Raw genomic sequence first — 18,597 nt, forward strand, 5'->3', positions numbered from 1 at the left:
CAAAAAGTTTATAGATTCCCATCTCAACAAATAGTTGGGTGTGGTAATGCCTCTCATCCCAGCCTCAAGGAAGACTGGGATCAGGAGGACCATGATTACAGGCCAGAGCCTCATCTCAACAGAAAAGGCTTGGGCATGTGCCCATAGTTGCTTCCTGCATCTGTGCAGCAAGGACAAATAGGGTTGTCAACTTGGCAGGCCTGAGCTAAAAAAGAGACTAATCTCATAAATAAGCAGAGAAAACAGGACCAGAGGTGTTGCTCCAGCGGTAGAGTGCCTGCTTTACAATGGCCAAGTCCCTGAGTTCAATCCAGGTGTTAGTAATGAAGCAAGCACGAAAGCCCAAGGCCAGCAGGGGCCACAGAGCAAGCCTATCTCCAAGAAGGGAGAGGAAGCGGGTCAGGGGTAAGAGGGAAGCAGGGAGAATTACAACAGTCTGATGTTTCAGACCAGACAGGAGTCCCTCCTGTGGAAGAGGACAGTTCCCGCTTAGAGCCTAGGGGAAAAAAAAAAAATCTCTCAAGGGCCAACAGGACCTTCTGGCAAATAGCGCCTCCCAGTGTCCAAACTGGGTATGGCCCCATGGCTCAAATGATCCCAGGAAGCCAAATTTGAGATTCCCAGCCTTTCCTCCTCTCCCAGCCAGTAAAGGCCAGGACCCAACCCTTATTTCTGGGTTCAGCAGCGCTTACGCCCGCCAGGTATCTGAACCACTGCTAGGCCCCCTAACACTCCTTTAGCCTCCTCTACCAGCAGCCCCAGAAGTTTTCAGCCCTAAGCAGGACACAGAATAGGCCCTGCCCAGCCTGCATGACAGGCCTACAGATAAAGGTGCCCCAGCCTGCCAGCCTCCCCTCCTGCCATGACCCCAGGGACATTCCCCCTAGGCTAGCCCTCCTGAAGCAGAACCCCATGGCTCCAAAGCCTCTTTCCTGGCTTTGTCCCTAAGCTGCTGGGCAGGAACTTCCTGCCGGAGAATTCCCGGATCCTCTCTGGGAGGCCATAGCACAGCCTGGGAACTGAGTGTGGGGGGACCCAGGGACGCCCCTCCTTCCGGTCAGGGCCTCCCCTGCCAGTTGAAGCTTGTGGGGTTTTCTCCACACTAGGCCATGACCATAACTCTTGTGCCCTTCTTGGTTAGATGCCCTGCTGTGGGCCCCCAATAATGTAACACTATGGGCACAGGCCTGGGGACTGGATTGGGGACCCCTCTCCAGTAAGCTGGGCTTATTCCAGGGGTGAGGATGAGAGGCCAGGTCCACACACAGAACCCAGGAGGCCAACGTCAAACCGGTTTATATTCACACCACAGCCGAGTCATGGGTGGGGACAGTGGACTGGGCAGGCACCCCGCAGACATGGGGAGACATTGTCCATGCCCAAACCCCCAACTCCTAAGGCCTCTTATGAGGAGAAGCGCCACCCTGTCAGGGGGGAGCCTGGGGGCCTGGGGGCCTGGGCGGGCCAGGCCGGCCGGTGGCCAGCACTGTTCCAGCACTGTTCCCAGTCAGTTCTTCACCTCCTCCAGCTCTTCCACGAACAGAGGCTGAGGACAAAAATGAGTGAAAGGCCCCTGGGGATTCAGGCTCCTTCTCTACGCTGCACCCTAGAAAACTCCCACCCCCCAGAAACTCGCACCCCTCCTCTGCCACCTTTTCCAACCCCTCTCTCTCTATCCCAAAGCTGGCCCAGCTCCACCAACCCCAGGGGGATGTGTCCCCATAAGATGGAGGAACGCGTCTCCCCTTCACTCGGTCCTTTGGAAGCCCCAGGGAGCCAGGCACCCCCACAAAACGCTCCCCTTCCTCACCTCATTCCTAGAGGCCTCACAAAGGGTGCTCAGCACCCTGCCTTCCGGTGAAGGGTCCAGCTTCAGCCGCCCTCCTTCAAGCCTCCAGCACTCCCCAAAGGTTGGGGAGCAGCCTTCTTCCCCCTCTGCTTGCTGGCACTGAGGACAGAGAGGACAGAGTCAGGGCAGGGTGAGGATGGGACCCCAACATCCTCACAGGGGTCCGCTGTGGCTCCAGAGTGAGCTGGCTGGCCCCTGCTTACTCCATCCAGAAACCCCATGGGCCCCCAGGTCTGTGAGCCTCCCCTCCCCCCCCCCACAGGCCAGGCAGAAGAGGGGGAGAGGAAGAGAGAGGGGCAAGGGAAGGGAGAACCCCAAGATTACAGGTCATTAGTGCAAAAGGGCCAATTTGAACAGGGTGCTAGTGGCTCACACCCGTGACCTTAGCTACTCAGGCTAGTTGAGATGTGAAGATTGCTGTTCAAAGCCAGCCTGGGCAGAAAAATCCATGAAACTCTTCTCTCCAATCAACCAACCAAAAAAAAAAGCATGCAGAATGTGGCTCAAGCGGTAGCATGCTAGCTTTGAGCTAACAAGCCAAACTAGAGCTTGCAGCTTTGAGTTTGAGGCCCAGTACCACCACAAATACACAAACAAACAAGGCAGTGTGTGGATCCGGCTAGAGGTGGAGCACTGGTGCGGTTATGGATGAGGGTCATGTGCCCTGTATGGACAAGTCGTGGGCCTGAGACCCAGCAAGGAGGGACCGTGGTGTCCTATGGGAGAAAGCCTATCTTTGCAGCACATGATTTCATGGACAAAGAAATAAAATAACAGTTTAGAGGAAGAGGACGTGTGGTTCAAGTGATAGAGCCTTGTGAGTGTGTAAAGCCCTGAGTTCAAGCCCTAGAATCACACCTAAAAGGAAGGAAGGGAAGGAAGGAGGAATAAAAGAAGGAAGGAAAGTCAGATAGTGGTAGTGCATGCCTGTAATCCTAGCTATTCAGGAGGCTGAAATCTGAGCATGGAGGTTTGAAGCCAACCTGGGCAGGAAAGTCCATGAGACTCTTATTTCCAATTAACCACTGAAAATCCAGAAATGGAGCTGTGGTCAAGTGGCAGGACACTAGCCTTGAGTTCAAGGACAGTGCCCAGGCCCTGAGTTCAAGCCCTAGGACTGACACCAAAAAAGAACAAAGAATCAGCTTAGACTGGAGATCACATCACAGAGCAAGTCAGTGCAGAGCAGGGAAGGAACTCCATAAAGGCCTCTGGCCTCTGGCTCTGTGCTCCCCCGTGCTCCTCCCTTTGGTAAACCACAGACTGTGGAGCAAATATCCACCAAGTCCAGGAGGCAGATCATGACTGGATGAAATAAACTGCAAAACGGCATCACCACACTTTCAAAACAAATCCATCAGCGCATCCTCAGACAAGCTGAGACATGCCTGACCTTTAACAACCTTTGCCAGGAGATGAGAGGTGAGGTCTGGGGTCACTCCCCAGAACCAATGGGGGGGGGGAAGCAGTTATGAATAGGAGAGAGAACAGGAAAACAGCAACATTATTTGATTATCGCTGGTCTTCACAAATCCCCTCCTTACACCGATGGGGAAACCAAGGCCCAGAGAGGCCACACAGGAAGGGAATGACTAAATGGCAAAGACTTAAAACTGGGCATCAGGCCAGGTATGAGAGACTCTTATCTCCAATTAGCCAGCAAAAAGCTAGAAGTGGAGCTTATGGCCCAAGTAACAGAGCACCCGGCCTTGAGAAAAGAGGGTAGTAGCTAAGAAGGTAACTCAGTGGTAGAGCGCTTGCCTTGCATGCATGAGGCCCTGGGTTCGATTCCTCAGCACCACATAAACAGAAAAAGCTGGAAGCAGTGCTGTGGCTCAAGAGGTAGAGCGCTAGCCTTGAGCTGAAGAGCTGAGGGACAGCACCCAGGCCACATTCAGGCCCCACACCAACAAAAAAAAATCCAAGAGGAAGTGCCCAGGCTCTGAGTTCAAGCCCCAGGACCAGCATACACACACACACACACACACACACACACACACACACACACAAATGAACATCTGGTTCAAGTAAGAAACATTTGTGTGTGTGTGTGCGTATGTGTGTGCTTGTACAATGTATGCATGTAGGAGACCAGGATTCTCACTCAGAGTTACTATGACAGAGGTAGCTGCCCTACTCATGCACTGGGGTCTGGTGGTCCAGGACAGGACAGGCCTACCCAGATTTTCACCATGTCACTCTCCTTCCTGGTGACCTCTGATTGGACCCGCAGCTCCTGGTCCTTGGGGCTGTCCACATTCCAGAGTGGGGACTCTCGAGGTACAGCTAGAAGCTTCTTCAGCTCCGACTTTCCAAAACCTGAGGGCCAGAGAGATATGCATGTGAGCTGTTGGAAGCACACACTCAAAGTCTGGTATCGGTGGCTCACCCCTGTAATCTAGCTGCTCAGGAGGCTGAGATCTGAGGGTTGCAGTTCAAAGCCAGCCTGGGAGGGAAAGTCCATGAGACTCTTATCTCAAAGTAACTGGAAGTGGAGCTGTGGCTCAAAGTGATAGAATGCTATCCTTGAGCAAAAAACTCAGGGACAGTGGGAGTTCAAGCCCCAAAACACATCTGGGCTTCCTTCTTGTCTTCTGGCTGCAAACTCCTAAACCCTTGGAAACTTCAAAGCACTACGTCTGTATGGGAATGAATGATGGTTGGCTAGCAGACTCTAAAGCTTCAAGATAGAGCTGGTCACTAGAAAGCCCAGGAGAGGATAGAGGGCTGGGACTTTCAGCTCCATCCTGTCCATCTCCAGAGAGGACATCGAGAAGGAGAGCTATAAATTGATCACCAGTGGACCAATGTAGTGAAGTGTACATTTTTTTAAAAAGACATCTTAGTGTCATGGTGCACACCTGTCAACCCAGCTACTCAGGAGGCTGAGATAGGAGGATCACAAGTTCAAGGTCAGCCTGGGCACTTAGTGAGACTTCATCTCAAAAAGCAAAACAAAACACAAAACTTAAACTGGGCAATGGTGGCTTATGCCTGTAACTTAGTGACTCAGGAGGCTGACATCAGAGGATTGAGGTTCAAAACCAGCCCAAGTAAAAAAGTCCATGAGATCCAATCTCCAATTAACCAGCAAAAAGCTGGAAGTAGAGCTGTGGCTCAAATGGTAGAGTGTCAGCCTTGAGCAAGAAAAAACAAGAATAAGGGGCAGTGCCTTCAACCCGAGTTCAACCCCCAGTACTGCACACACATACATACCTGCACATACAAGTGTACATGCATGCACACACACACATACACACACACACACACACACACACACACACACACACAACCTTAGGATGGAGCTTGGAGAGCCCCTAGGCAGCTTTCAGTGTGATCTTGTGGGTGGGGCAGCAAAGAGCAGACACGCCCTCCCCTCCTGCCTTGCTCTCTGAGTCTCTTTTCTGCATCTCTCTTTCTCCATCTGTGTCCTTTGCAATACCCTTCACTGTAAACTGTTAAGTGCATGGAAATTCTGTGAGCTGCCTGAGCAAATTAATTAAACCAGAGGGTAGGAGGTATCTCAGGAACTGTGATTGATCATCTGTTAGGCAGAAGCCTAGGTAGAACCAACCTGGGCTTGAGACTGGCATCTGAAGTCTTGTGGTACTGAGCTTTTTGCTAGCTAGAGAGAAGGCTCATGGACTTTCCTTGAAGTGTGATCCTCAGATCTCAGCCTCTCCAGTAGCTAGGATTACAGGCATGAGCCAACACCCCTGAAATACTATATTTTATGTAATATGCTTACAGGAAAGTCTGGCCCTAGTAATGGCTCTATAAATGGCAACATTTCATCTTCTTTCTGTTTTTGTTTGGTGCCTGAGGGTGAACCCACAGCCTCACACATGCCAAGCAAGTCTCTGTGCACCACAGCCCAGCCCCAGCCCCACAACGATTTTGTATTGGATGTTATTACTACTGAACCCAGCCTGGGACTGCACTGGGACATGGATCTAGGGATGGGGATGGCCATACAAAGAGTTAGAAGCCTCCAGGAAGGACACCACCTACACTTTGCTACTTCCCAAATCAGAATGAGTCTGATCCTAGGCCTAGCGGCCTCCAAACCAACCACTTGCTGGTCTTGTTGTAGTTGGTCATTTTAGGTCTTCCTGTGCCATCTGGTGGTCAGTTTCTGTATTGCATCTCTAAGCCACTGACTCAAAGTGGGCTTCTGGGCCTGGGGACAGTTTGGTTGAGGCGCATACCTAGTGACTCTGTGCACATAAAAGTCCTATGCAGTGGTGACTGGGAGGTGGCAAGGTGTGTGTCACAGAGCTTGGCCGAGCTGTCTTCTTCCTCCACTTCCTCTTCCTCTCCTTTCTCCTCATCAGACAAGTCTTCCTGGAAAGAAAACTGAAGAAAAAAACAACAAAAACCAGGCCAAGGTCCCTGAGCAGACAGGACCCCAGCCCCAAACCCCAGGAGAGAACTGTCAAGATGGGGACTGTGGGCCCACCCAGGGGAGGGAGGGCACCCCACACCCCCAACAGACCTTGGTCATGGCTGATTTCTGGAACCGCTTGTATAAATTGAGGAGATGGCGCCAAGGAGTGACCCCCATCTGGGAAGAGGTCCATCTGAGGTCACCTGTGAAGGGGTGGTGGTGGTCACTAATGGGCTGGCAGCTGGGGTGGGGACTCCTGGTATCAGAACGCAGGGATGGGGGGGCTGAGAAGGGCTACGCTGTGTTAGGGATTGAACTCAGGGCCTCCTACTTGCTGGGCAAGTGCTATACCCTTTGAGGCACCCTCTCCCCAATCCTTTAGTTTGTCGTTTTTTTCCAATAGGGTCTTATGCTTTTTCCAGGGCTGGCCTCTGACCATGATCCTCCTGCCTCTGCCTCCCTAATAGCTGGAATTACAGGTGTGTGCCACTATACCCTGTGCTCTCTACGGAAAGCCTGCTGTGCATGGGCCCAGTCCTAGGCACTTGACTGCCAGCATCCTAGCCTATCCTTGCAAATACCTTCAGAGAAAGGAGCTAGTTCTTCTTGTTTTAACTTAAGAGTTTGAGCAATGCTAGTTGCTTGGTGTAGACGCCACTATTCCCTGAGACTGGGTCCTGTGTCCTGCTGGATCCCACACCCTAAAGGAAGAAAGTCCTTTGCTGGCTCCCTCCTTACCTGCAGCCGCCATATTCACCTTTAAGTAGGCTCTCCTCCTCTTCCTCCTCTTCATTTGCCTTTTCCTCCTGTACTTCCTCCTCTCCAGTGAAGGCCACAGTGCTGGCCGCCAGCAACTCCATGGCTCTCTGTGGGTCTTCTTGCTCCATCTTCAGAGCGTGGGCAAAGTGGGCCCTAATCCCAAAGCACAGTCATAGGGGAGGTAGGTAGAGACCCCATCACCACTACACGGAACCAGACCTGCTAGACCCCTCCTTCTTCCCTCCCTCATGCCTCTGATACGCCTCCTGGGGTCTGGGGTCTTGGTCATAGAGGGGGGACGCCCCCCATGGAAGTCAAGGACAGGAAGGTGAGGAGCAGGCAGAGACCCCCTCCTCACAGGGGGCCTGCCACGCCCCGTGGGAGTGGGGATCCAGGAGGGCAAGGGCAGGCAAGAGGTACTGGAGGGCTGAGGCTGAGCCCACTGTGGCATGTTCCTGTCCAGACCTCAGTCCTCTTCCATCATCATCATCATCACTTTGTGGTGCTGGGGATGCAACCCAGGGCCTGGAGTATGCTAGGCAAGGGCTCTATGGCTGAACTACAACTCCAATCCCTCCCTCTTTTTGTGATAATGGGGTTTCTACTCAGAGACTCGGGATTGCTAGGAGCTTTACTACTTGAGCCACACCACCAGCCCTGCTTTTTGCTGCTTATTTTGGAGCTGGGTCTAGTGAACTTTCCTGCCTGGATTGGTCTAGGCCTCCATCCACCTCCATCCACCTCCACACTCCAAACCTCATACCTGACCTCTATCCACTGCCTCTGTGTGTGTGTCTGTGTGTGCGCGCACGCGCGCACTCTGGTAAGGGCACTTGGACTCAGGCCTCACACTCTCCCTTGGCTTTTTCCCTCAAGCTGGCACTCTACCATTTGAGCCATGCCTCCACTTCCTCCATCTCCTGCCTATTCCAGCCGCTCACCTGTCTACAGACTCTCAAGCACAGACCCTCCCCAACTTGGCTGTGCCATCTGGAGCCCAGATTCTCCCCCCATCTTACACCCAGGACTCTTCCCAGTTCCTTCACCCCAGGTCTCCTTTCCTAACTGGACTCCCACCAGCCCCAGCCACACTCACCTAGGAGACCCCTAAATCCCCAGAGCCTCTGCCTGTCCATTCCTCCTCCTCCTCCTCCTCCTCCTCCTCCTCCTCCTCCTCCTCCTCCTCCTCCTGTAGCCAGGTAGCCAGGTATACCTCCCAGCTTCCTCTGGGTGAGACTGAAGTCACCTCTCTCCCCTGGGCTATGAGCTTCAGGACCTCCTTGGGGTTAGGGATCTGGGCGCTCATGTCCCCCATGCCTAACCCCAAGGCCTCGTTCAGCAGCAGGCTTGAAGAGCCAGGTGTGATCACAGAGAGAGGGCAGGGCAGGGTGGCCGGGCATCCTGGCACCATCTTCCCTGTGCCTCCCTGGAGGCACATCCCAAGGGAGCCAGCATCCTGCTCTATCTAGCAAGGGGCCAGGGCAGACCCCAGACCAGGCCTTTGGACTGCCCATCCAGCCACAAAAGCAGAACAGAGAAGAGCACCCCAAAGTCAGTGATCGTGACCGAGGGGTTGGGACCGAAGCCCCCATCCTGAGGAAGCCAAGCAACCTACCTAGCACCAACTGCTTAAGAACAGGAGTCATTTTCAAATGAAAACCTCCAGTTGGAAACTTGGAATTCTAGAAGGCAAAGATGAGGTGGGGGTGGGGGATGGAATGGGGGGGAGGGCAGGGAGGAGGTGTAGGGAGCCAGGCTGGGTTGGGCTTCAGGCTGAGGCAGCTCAGACGATGCTTGGTCCAGTGCTCAGGCTTGAACTTGCACTCTCCCCCCTAGATTTTGTTGTTGTTGTCATTCAAGGCTGTCACTCTGCCTCTTGACTCATACTTCTGCTTCCTTGCAGGATGAGGGCACGGGGTGGGGGGGGGAGGAGGGGGGCAGAACAGACCCTCGGAATGGGGCAGGGCCGTTATAGACTCTATTCATCCCTATGTCTTTCTAGAATTTATTCTGTGCGTGGGAACATTTCCAGCAATCAAATAACAGGGTCCACCCTCTTCCTCTCTGCGCATCAGGCTTGCAGAGTCTAGGTGGTAGCACAGACCCCAGGTAAGCAGAGTCTGAGCTCTGCTTCTTGCCTACCACCTTCAGGACAAGGGACCTCCAGAAAACAGGCAGGTGCCTGAATCACAGGAAGAGTCCCTATGTGGTATTTTTATTCCCAGGTCCAATTATCCACCCAACTCAGTGACTTTAGGGACCTCTGTTTATTAGTCTGTAACATGGGCTTAGCCGACAGCACCTATCTCCAATTGCTATTGGGAAGATTCCAGGAGTTAAGTGCATGGCCCATAGTTGTGCATAGGCTTAGAACCACACAATGATGTGTTTGTTTTTCACTTGTACTGACTGATGGAAAAGAGCAAGATCAGAGGGTGAGAACTGAGAACCATGGGAAAGGCAGAGAACAGAACCCTGTGTGGGACCTGGGGGGGAGGGGGGAGGCGGGGCGGTGGGCAGCAGCTGCAGCTGGGCTGGGCTGGCTGCAGATCTTCCCTCCAGGCTGCAGCCTGTGCATCTGCATCCGCATCCGGTGGCCACTAGGCAACTTCCTCTAGGGGGAGCTGGTCATCGCTGGGCACTGCCGGCACCTCTATGATCGCTGGAGTCGCGCGGGTCCCTGGGCCCGGCAGGGCACACGCAGAGAGGCTTCATCTAGACACCAGGAATTCCCTGACGCCAGTTCCTGGAAGACGGGCCTGGAGCCCTGCGCCTGGGGAGCAGCCGGCAGCCCCTCGGAATCAACCTCGGCCCTTCTGAGCCAGCCCAGGTCTGCGTCCAGTGTCTGGGCAGGTAAGCTGGCAGGATCTGCCCCACCCTCTGACTCCTGGCAGCCTCAGGGTGGGGCAGGGAGCCCACCGGGGCTCCCATGGGGAGCAGAGTCCTAAAGGCTGGCCTGGGCCGGTCCCTCAAGCCTGCTGGAGGGGGGGGGGGGCAGCTGATCGGGACTGAGTTACTGTGGGATGCCCTTCTTTCCGCCACCTTTCTCCCTTGTGGCAGTTCGGGTTGGTCCTAGATGACAGAAGTCTGGTGGGGGAGGGGGGGGATGGGAGTAGAGGTCAGAGCCAAGGTCAAGAGCAGGGATAGAACTTTCAAGTGCTTTCTGCTCTCCTAGGACCCCCAGACCCGTTCTAGGGCCTGGCCAGGCGTATCTCTTGGGGAGACATGCATCCGGGCCCAGCAAGCTGTGGAGGTGGGGGTGGAATGGGAAGTTAGGCCCCTTGGCTTGGGGGACAGGAGTAGGCCTAGGTCAGCACAGGCCTCTAGCTTTGGGGACTGTTCTGAGGCTCTACCTGCTCCCCAGTAGTGAGCCGCTGGGGTGGTGTTAGAGGGAGGTGGGAGGCAGTCAGCATCTCCTGAGCCTGAGGGTGCCTGAGTTTAGAGACAAGGAAGGCGGGGGAGGGGGGGTGTTCTTCCTGAGGAAGGAGCTGACTGGGTGAGAGGCAAAGGGACTTTTGTTTTTCAATCTGATTCTGGGGCTTGAACTCAAGAGCCTGCGTGCTCTCCCTGAGCTTTTGTGCTCAAGGCTAGTGCTGTACCACTTGAGCTACAGTTTCACTTCCGGCCTCTTTGTGGTTAATTAGAGTGAGTCTCACGGACTTTCCTGTCTAGGCGGGCTTCAAACTATGACCCTCTGATCTGAGTCTTCGGATGTGAGCTACCAGTTCGGGCAGGTGAGCAGATAGCTGGGGAGGGGCTGTGCTGGCCCCAGAGTGGAAGCGAGGCCATCCTTGAGAGTTGGAAGAGGGAAACTTCCTGCCAGGGTGACAGAGGCAGCTTGGGAAGAAATGGGGCTCTAAAAGGGGTGCAAACTGAAAGTGAAAGAGCTTGCATCAGGAAATACGCCCTTGGGCAAGATTAACAGGCCAAGACTGAGGAAGATGGCTTGCGCTGGGCTTGGTAGTACACACCTGTCATCCCAGCCCTCAGGCTGAGGTAGGAGAATCTGAAGTTCAAGGCAAGTCTGGACTACAGAGTTAAGACCTATCTAAAATAAAATTAAGCCTAGTGCTGGTGGCTAATTCTTGTAATCCTAGCTACTCAGGAAGCTAAGATCTGAGGATTGCAGTTCAAAGCCAATCCTGGCAGGGAAGTCTGTGAGACTCTTATCTCCAATTAAAATGAAACAGTGGCTCAAGTGATAGAGTACCAGCCTTGTGCTTAAAAGCTAGAAAGTGCCCAGGCACAGAGTTCAAGCCCCAGTTCCAGCACACACACACACACACACACACACACACACACACACACACACACACACACACACACGCACGCACACGCACACACACACGCGCACACACATGTGCACACACACACACACACAATAAAAATGAACAAATAAGTCGGGCACTAGTGACCCATGCCTATAATCCTAGCTACTCTGGAAGCTGAGATCTGAGGATCGACGTTCAAAGCCAGCTCAGGCAGGAAGGTCCATGAGTCTCTTAACTCCAATAACCATCAGAAAAATGGAAGTATTGCTGTGGCTCAAAGTGGTAGAGCCTTGAGCTGAAGTGCTGAGGGATAGCACCCAGACTGAGTTCAAGCCCCACAACTGACAAAAAATAAAAATAAACTAATAAAAGTTAAAAGGACCAACAAAAAAAGGAAGGTGGCTCCGTGGTAGAGTGCTTCGCATGCATGAGGCCCTGGGTTCGATTCCTCAGCACCACATAAACAGAAAAAGCCAGAAGCGGCACTGTGGCTCAAGTGGTAGGGTGCTGGCCTTGAGCTGAAGAGCTGAGGGATGCCCAGGCCCAGAGTTCAAGCCCCACGACTGACAAAAAAAAAAAAATCCTAACTACTCAGGAGGCTGAGATCTGAGGATCAAGGTTCAAAGCCACCCAAGCAAGGAAAGTCCATTAGACTCATATCCAATAAACCACTCAGAAAACCGGAAGTGACACTGTGTCTCAAAGAGTAGAGTGCTCGCCTTGAGCTGAAGAGCTGAGGGACAGCGCCCAGGCCCAGAGTTCAAACCTCACAACCAACAACAACAACAACAAAAATCTTGGGATAGGAGGGCAGGTAAGGTGGGGGGCTATGAAGGAGGCTTGGACTCTTGAGGGCTCCATCAGCTTTATGCCACCAAGGAGGAGGTGGGCACAGGGAGGAAGCAAATGGAGGCAGCTGCTCTGAAAGAAGAGCACCAGAAAGGTCCACAAGCAGGAAGTGAGTGTTGGAGGCATCCAACATCTTCCCCGGGTTCCATGTCCTCGGGCACTAATGACTGGAAGCCCTACTTTTCCTACCTGTAGAATGGACATGATAGTATGTACTTGGCTGGGATGCTGTCAGATTTCAATATCCAACACCCAGAGTGCTCCTAAGTGGTAGCAATATACAGTATGTCCTGCTGGACACCAACAGCTCACACCTGTAATCCTAGCTACTCAGGAGGCTAAGATCTGAGGATCACAGGTCAAAGCTGACCTAGGCAGAAAAGTCCATGAGACTCTTATCTCCAATTAACCACCAGAAAAGATGGAAATGGAGCTGTGGCTCAAGTAGTAGAGTGCTAGCTTTGAACACAAAAGCTCAGGGACATACCCAAGCCCAGAGCTCAAATCCCAGAACCAGCACACACAAACACACAAAGTATTTTCTGCTCACAGATGAGAATTGGAAGGTGTGTCCTGATCAGCCAAGGGAAAGTAGGCCCTGGGGGAAAGGAAGACCTTCTGGGAGGCAGAGAACTCTCAGGACTTGGTAGGGAGGGGACAGAGTGCCCCAAGATTAGCTGGAAGAACCCTCCATCTCTGAAGACAGACTCAAGGGCCAGGAGTGACAGAGAAGGGACGTAAGGGCCATGCCATACCCTCCGGGAGGCGCTGGCTGCTGGTCAGAGACGAGGAGCAGACACCTCCCTAGCTTCCTCACGCTGGATGCTGTTTCCTTTAAAGCCTTGCCAGGAAGATGCTCAGTGATTTCTTGTTGCCCTCAGCAGTTGCCGCTGGTCCCCAAGGTGGTAGAACAAGGAGAAAAGTCCTAAGGATTACAGGAACTTTCTGGGAATGGAGGACCTCCCCCCCCTCCATCTTGAATCCTCAGCTAGAGGCTCTTGCCCATTCCCAACTCTACTTTTTCTCATCCATCCCTGTAGGCTGACACAGTCCTCCCCTGAAACCTGAAAGATGGCATCGGGACAAGGCCCCGGCCCTCCTAGAGAGAGCTGTGAAGAACCTTCCTCGTCCTCAGCTTCTGGTAAGAGTCTTCCCGTCTCCCCCCTCCTGCCTCCCCCCCTGAAACCACAAGGGCCACCACGAGGATGGAGAAGACAGACTGGGCAGGGCCAGGCAGGACTTAGGGACAGGCTTCTGCCACGTTTCAGCCCTCAGCGGAAAGGTGTCTCAGCCCACGGCCCATGGGGCTCAGAGGCTGGAACTACACAGTCACAGCTAAGCCCATGTGGGAAGGAATGTGGGCTGCACAGGGCCTGGAAATGGGGACAGGCCAGGGAGCCAGCCTGAGAGCCAACCCAGAGCAGAGGGCCTGGAAACAGGGGCAGGCCAGGGAGCCAGCCTGAGGGCCAACCCAGAGCAGAGGGGCGGGGTGAAAGAAGAGGGCAGAGAATGCCCTCCCCGCCATATCCCTGTTGGAGAAATAAGGAAGTGAATCGGCTTATCACCCCTGCCAGGTCCAGGGATCAGGGAACTCGGAACTCAATTGTTCAGACTTGTGAGGGAAGTAAGATGGCTGCCCTCCTCCCTTCTTCCCAGTGGATGGCCTGGGAGGCCCCAGCTCACAGCCCACTCACTGCAGGATATTCTCTGCACCTGAGGTTCCCATTCCAGGCCAAACACAAAGGGCTGGGTACTTCATACAGCCCACATGCTGGGGTTCACACCTGGCTTGACTAGTTGTTCTAATTGTGGGAACTTGTGCACATCACTCAGCTGCCCGGCTGCTCTGCTGTCAGCAAACACTCTGCAGTGGGTACTAGGTATCCAGTAAAGGGCTCTGGATTTTTCTGCCCGTGGGCAAGGATGCAATGTAGGGGGAAGCTTGAGCCACTCACAGAGTACTGGTACTCCCTTCCATGGCTGACGACCAGCTTTGACCCTCAGAGCAGCAGGTAGCCCAGGACACCGAGGAGGTTTTCCGCAGCTACGTTTATTACAGCCACCAGCAAGAGCAGGAGGCCCAGGGGGCAGCTGCCCCTCTCGACCCTGAAATGGTCAACTTACCTCAAGACCCTAACAGGTGAGCTCTGGGGAGACAGGCTCGCAGTCGGAGTGTGTGTGTGTGTGGAGAGGGGGGAGGTCTCTATGTGGATCCTGGGAGCTAGGGAGGACTGGGGGAAGAAGGGTTCCGTCCTCCCATGTCCCCCCACGCTGAGAGCATGGACTGTGTTTGATGCCCATCTCTGAGCCCAGCCCACCTGCCTTTGAATGTGGCTGTTCACCCACCACCCCACTCCTACAGCGTTATGGGGCAGGTGGGCCGGCAGCTCGCCATCATCGGAGACGACATTAACCGGCGCTTTGACTCCGAATTCCAGAACATGCTACAGCAGCTGCAGCCCACAGCTGAGAACGCCCCCGAGCTCTTCGCCAAGATCGCCTCCAGGTACCCAGCCCAGTCACTTCGTCCTGCCATCTATGGCAGCCAGAAGCTTCTCTGTCAGTATTAGCAACAGGGTCCCCATGTGGTCTCAAGGAGCTGGTTTTTCCCCTTTCTCTCTCTCTGAGTCCCAGATTCCATTTGTGTAAAAGCTCATGGCACTTATGAGCTCTGGCACTAAGGACCTGATGGTTAGACTAGGACATGGAGGGGCTATAGGGTGGAGGTGTCCCCCAAGGCTCCCCAGGGTTTTGGGGTGTTTGGTTGCTTGAACCCAGGGCCTGGGCCCCTCTTCTTTAGCTTTTTTGCCCAGGGCTGGCTCTCTACCATTTGAGCCACAGCTCCAAGTCTGGCTTTTTAGTGGTTAATTGGAGAAAATCTCATGGACTTTTCTACTCAGACTGGCTTTGGGCCATGATCCTCACATCTCAGCCTCCTGAGTAGCTAGGATTACAGGAGTTAGCAATTGGCACCTGGCTCCCCAGGTGACATTACTAACCTCGATTGGGTCGCTTACCTGTGGCATCTGAAAGAGCACCTGATGTATAGAGTCTCTGATGACAGAGACTCTATACACCTGATTCAGATCCCAGCTTCGCCACCAACTCCACTGGAACCTCCTGGCCCTCGTTCTCCTCTCTGTGAAACAGGAAGAGACACAAGTGTCCACTCTGAAAAGTTAGCTATTTGTGGAGATGGGGATGGAGGGAGGGGTAGGTGACAGGTTTGGAATCAGTGCTGAGATCCAAAGGGCCCCAGCCCGTGTCCTTAGCTAGCCCTCCACACCCCATGCCCTTTCGATTCTGGGATCTGGCCTAATTTCCTCTTCTGTCCTTTTCTCTCTGCTGCCCTTTGGGCTGCCAGACCAGCAGCAACACCCACAGGTAATCCCCCTGCTGCTTCTGTGCACTTTCTCTACCCTCTGCCTCTGTGTCTCTGTGTGCCTGCAGCCTTGGATCCCCGCACCAGCAGTGTCTCCTGCTTCTGCCTCTTAGCTTTCTGCTTTCACAGAAACCCATGCTCTCCCAAGTTGAGGCCAGGCCTAGGCCAGTCTCTTCTGCCTGGAATCCCAGCTTAACCACTTAGCTTCCCAGGGTGAAGGAGGACGAGGGTTGAAAGGCTCCTTTGGTCTCGCCACTGGCTGATGGGACACTCTGCCCGCAGGCTGTTTGACAGCGGCATCAGCTGGGGCCGCGTGGTGGCTCTCTTGGGCTTTGGCTATCGCCTGGCCATGCATATCTACCAACATGGCCTGACTGGGTTCTTCAGTCGAGTGACTCGCTTTGTGATCGACGTCATGATGCGTCACTACATTACTCGGTGGATTGCACAGAGGGGTGGCTGGGTAAGTTCCCAAAGATGGCAGCATCCGCCCTGCTTCTGGGGCTATCCCAATCCCCAAGGCACGAGCCCCTCTCTGACCCACCCCCTCTCTCTTGGCAGGTGGCAGTTCTGAACTTCAGCTATAGACCTATCTTGAATGTGTTAGCGGCCCTGGCTGTGGTTCTGTTGGGCCAGTTTGTGGTACGAAGATACTTCAAATCATGACTCCTAGGCTGGCTCTTTGGGGTTCCAGCTGAGTGAGACCTCTGGACTTCAGCCCAAACGTCTTCCTTCCCCTTCTTTCCTGTAGACCTGTCCCTCCTAGCCCCAAGACTACAGAAGCTTTAGCAAACAGGCACTCCAGTTTGGAGAGCCCTGGCCCAGGGGTCATTCAGGCTGCATAGCCACTCCAGCATTACATGGTGCTAACAGGCGCCCTCTCTAGGCCCCATCCTGTCAGAGAGTGGCTATAGCCTCTTCCTTTAGCTCTCTGGTGTTGAATGCTGGGGAGGCTGATATCGTAGCGAGGCAAGAGGCTGGGGACCATGTCTTCCCAGGAAGTTTTTTTTTTTTTAATGGTTTTTGCTTTTTATATTATCCTCGAGAGATGCTCCCACCCTTTCCCACCATTGCCCAAAGTCGGGGCATCAGTGCTATGAGACTCAGTGAATCCCCCCACCTTCCTTGTCCCCCAGGATTGGTCTATTCCAGAACGTTGGAGCCTGAGAGATGAGACTTGAGCCTTCTTGGCCCTGCCTAATCATGGCTTTCCATAAGCAGGACTGGCTGGAGATGGGAGCCAAGATCCTGTTCATCTCCCCTATTCCTATTCTATCACCCTAAGTTGCCTTGGTAGTTGAACTCTCAGGGATTCTGGGCCCAGGATAGGGAGGGGTAGAGGTGGGAGGTAGTGCAGACCAGAGCTGTCTGAATGTATTCATCAGGATTCTCTGAGCCTGCCTCCAGTTCTTACCCTTCATCTCCCCTAATTCCCACGGCTCCCAGCCCAGTCACTACAGATGAAGACCCTTGCCTGCCCCCCTAGGGATCTTGGATGAGCAGGTGGTTTTAGGCCTCCATCCTTCCTACATTTCAGGGCTTTCGATCTGGCTTATTACTGAGGAAAGAAGTAGGACTCATCTGGAGGTGTTTGAGAGGGAGAGGGGTAAATCACCAGGAGGGATCCCCAAGTTGGAACTCTCTCTCATGGCCTGGGCATGGAGTAATCCCGGGGAACTGTGAATACTTGAACTCTACCCAGCCCCACCCAACATGTTCCAGGCAGCCTAGGCCCTCCTGGGGCTGAGGTGGGGCACTTTTCTCTATCTTGCACAGCCTTGGGGCTTGGGAATAAAGAGAGGGAAGTTCTTGATTAAGCCAAATGCAGGAAGGGGATACAGATGGAACCTTCGGGCCACCCTATACCCCCATCCTCCAGCTGTGTTTGAAAATAAACTGTGCAATCCCCCACCTTTGCCTGGTATTCGCGTATCTTCTACCTCGCTAGCCATTTGCTGAATGTCTTATATGAACCCAATCCACCAAATAACTCTGGGTTTTGTGCCTTTTGAAAGCAGCAGACTTGGCTGGACTGTGGGAAGCTGGGCCTGCTGGAATGTAGCTGGCTTAGTAACTGCATCAAATCCTTCATTGGTCTCCAGAATTCTGGGTGTGGTTCCCTGGTGGGCTGGAAGACCAAAAGAATTCCCAGCCAGCCCTGTGTGACATCTCCACCAACTATTTAGCTCCTTCTCCTTGCACTGTCTCCCTTGGGAAGCCAAGGAACCCTTGACTACACCGCTGGTGGAGCAGCTGCACAAGTCTGAGGACCCCCAAGGACCAACTTGGACCTGACTTCATCTCCTTCCCTGGGGTCACCACCCCCATTGATCCAAAAGGTTCTTATTCCTAATGTATAGCTCTGCCTGGGATACAGTGTCCCAGCTTTCCCTTCCTGATGTCCCTACACACACACACACACACACACACACACACACACACACACACAGAGGGCTTTTGTGATTTTAGGAGTTTGATGCTGCATAGGAGTCCCTACTGGGAGGCAGCCCTGGTTGATAAAAATAACAAGTATGGGGGCGTTGAAATGTTCCCAAATCTACAAAGTCTTTTCAGTCCTGGGCACTCTGGTCTGTTTCTGACACCCTTCTAAAATGTCACACATCCGTCTAAGAGGACTCTTGGATTTCAATCTCACTGCTCTGGGGCTGGCTGCCAAGCTCCTTACCCCTGCGTGTTGTTATCAAAGAGGCCACAGAGGAGAATTGGTGGCCAGTGGGCACAAACTGAAGTGGCTGGAAAGTGACTATTACCAGGCGTGCACCCCCACAATGTACAGAAAACGCTCCTCAGATGGTATGGTTACTCTGTGCAGGCTTCATACTGAGACTTTATTGTTGATACCTAAACAATAGGTTTGGAGCCCAGACGCGTGCATGTGTGGGCGCATGCGTTCACAAACTCCCACTTTTCAGGTTTTAAAAAACAGGTGCCTTCCAGAGACAGGAAGAAGTAACTTGTCACCAGAATACTGGTTCTAAGTTTATTAGGACGCAGGGAGGGAACAGCCAAGGAAAGGTCTCAGGTCTGGTGAGTACAGGCCCAACGCAGATTTAGGGACCCAGACAGCTAAGATGCCTCT

General features: G+C 53.5%; 2 protein-coding genes across 3 annotated transcripts; one reads left to right on the plus strand and one right to left on the minus strand.

Moving 5' to 3' along the window:
* Positions 1 to 1,492: 1,492 nt before the first annotated feature.
* Positions 1,493 to 8,310, minus strand: LOC122111159 (gametogenetin-binding protein 1-like). Its single transcript, XM_042683899.1, has 7 exons — positions 8,242 to 8,310; positions 6,994 to 7,123; positions 6,345 to 6,439; positions 6,058 to 6,205; positions 4,029 to 4,168; positions 1,811 to 1,948; positions 1,493 to 1,546 (listed from the first exon to the last, which is right to left on the minus strand). Exons 1-7 carry the CDS (start codon positions 8,308 to 8,310, stop codon positions 1,508 to 1,510), a joined length of 759 nt encoding a protein of 252 aa, XP_042539833.1. The 3' UTR covers positions 1,493 to 1,507.
* Positions 8,311 to 9,584: 1,274 nt separating this feature from the next.
* Bak1 (BCL2 antagonist/killer 1) lies at positions 9,585 to 17,408 on the plus strand. 2 transcript variants are annotated; one of them, XM_042683867.1, is made up of 6 exons: positions 9,599 to 9,848; positions 13,156 to 13,256; positions 14,120 to 14,255; positions 14,478 to 14,621; positions 15,780 to 15,960; positions 16,059 to 17,408. In XM_042683867.1, exons 2-6 carry the CDS (start codon positions 13,187 to 13,189, stop codon positions 16,161 to 16,163), a joined length of 636 nt encoding a protein of 211 aa, XP_042539801.1. In that variant the 5' UTR covers positions 9,599 to 9,848; positions 13,156 to 13,186; the 3' UTR covers positions 16,164 to 17,408. The 2 variants fall into 2 exon arrangements, with proteins under 2 accessions (XP_042539802.1, XP_042539801.1); XM_042683868.1 differs by lacking the exons at positions 15,780 to 15,960; positions 16,059 to 17,408 and adding an exon at positions 15,480 to 15,773 and having other exon boundaries at positions 9,585 to 9,848.
* Positions 17,409 to 18,597: the final 1,189 nt, after the last annotated feature.

Source organism: Dipodomys spectabilis, unplaced genomic scaffold (genome assembly GCF_019054845.1).
Source record: "Dipodomys spectabilis isolate Male_0828 unplaced genomic scaffold, ASM1905484v1 ptg000085l, whole genome shotgun sequence".
In the NCBI taxonomy this organism is placed as follows: domain Eukaryota; kingdom Metazoa; phylum Chordata; class Mammalia; order Rodentia; family Heteromyidae; genus Dipodomys; species Dipodomys spectabilis.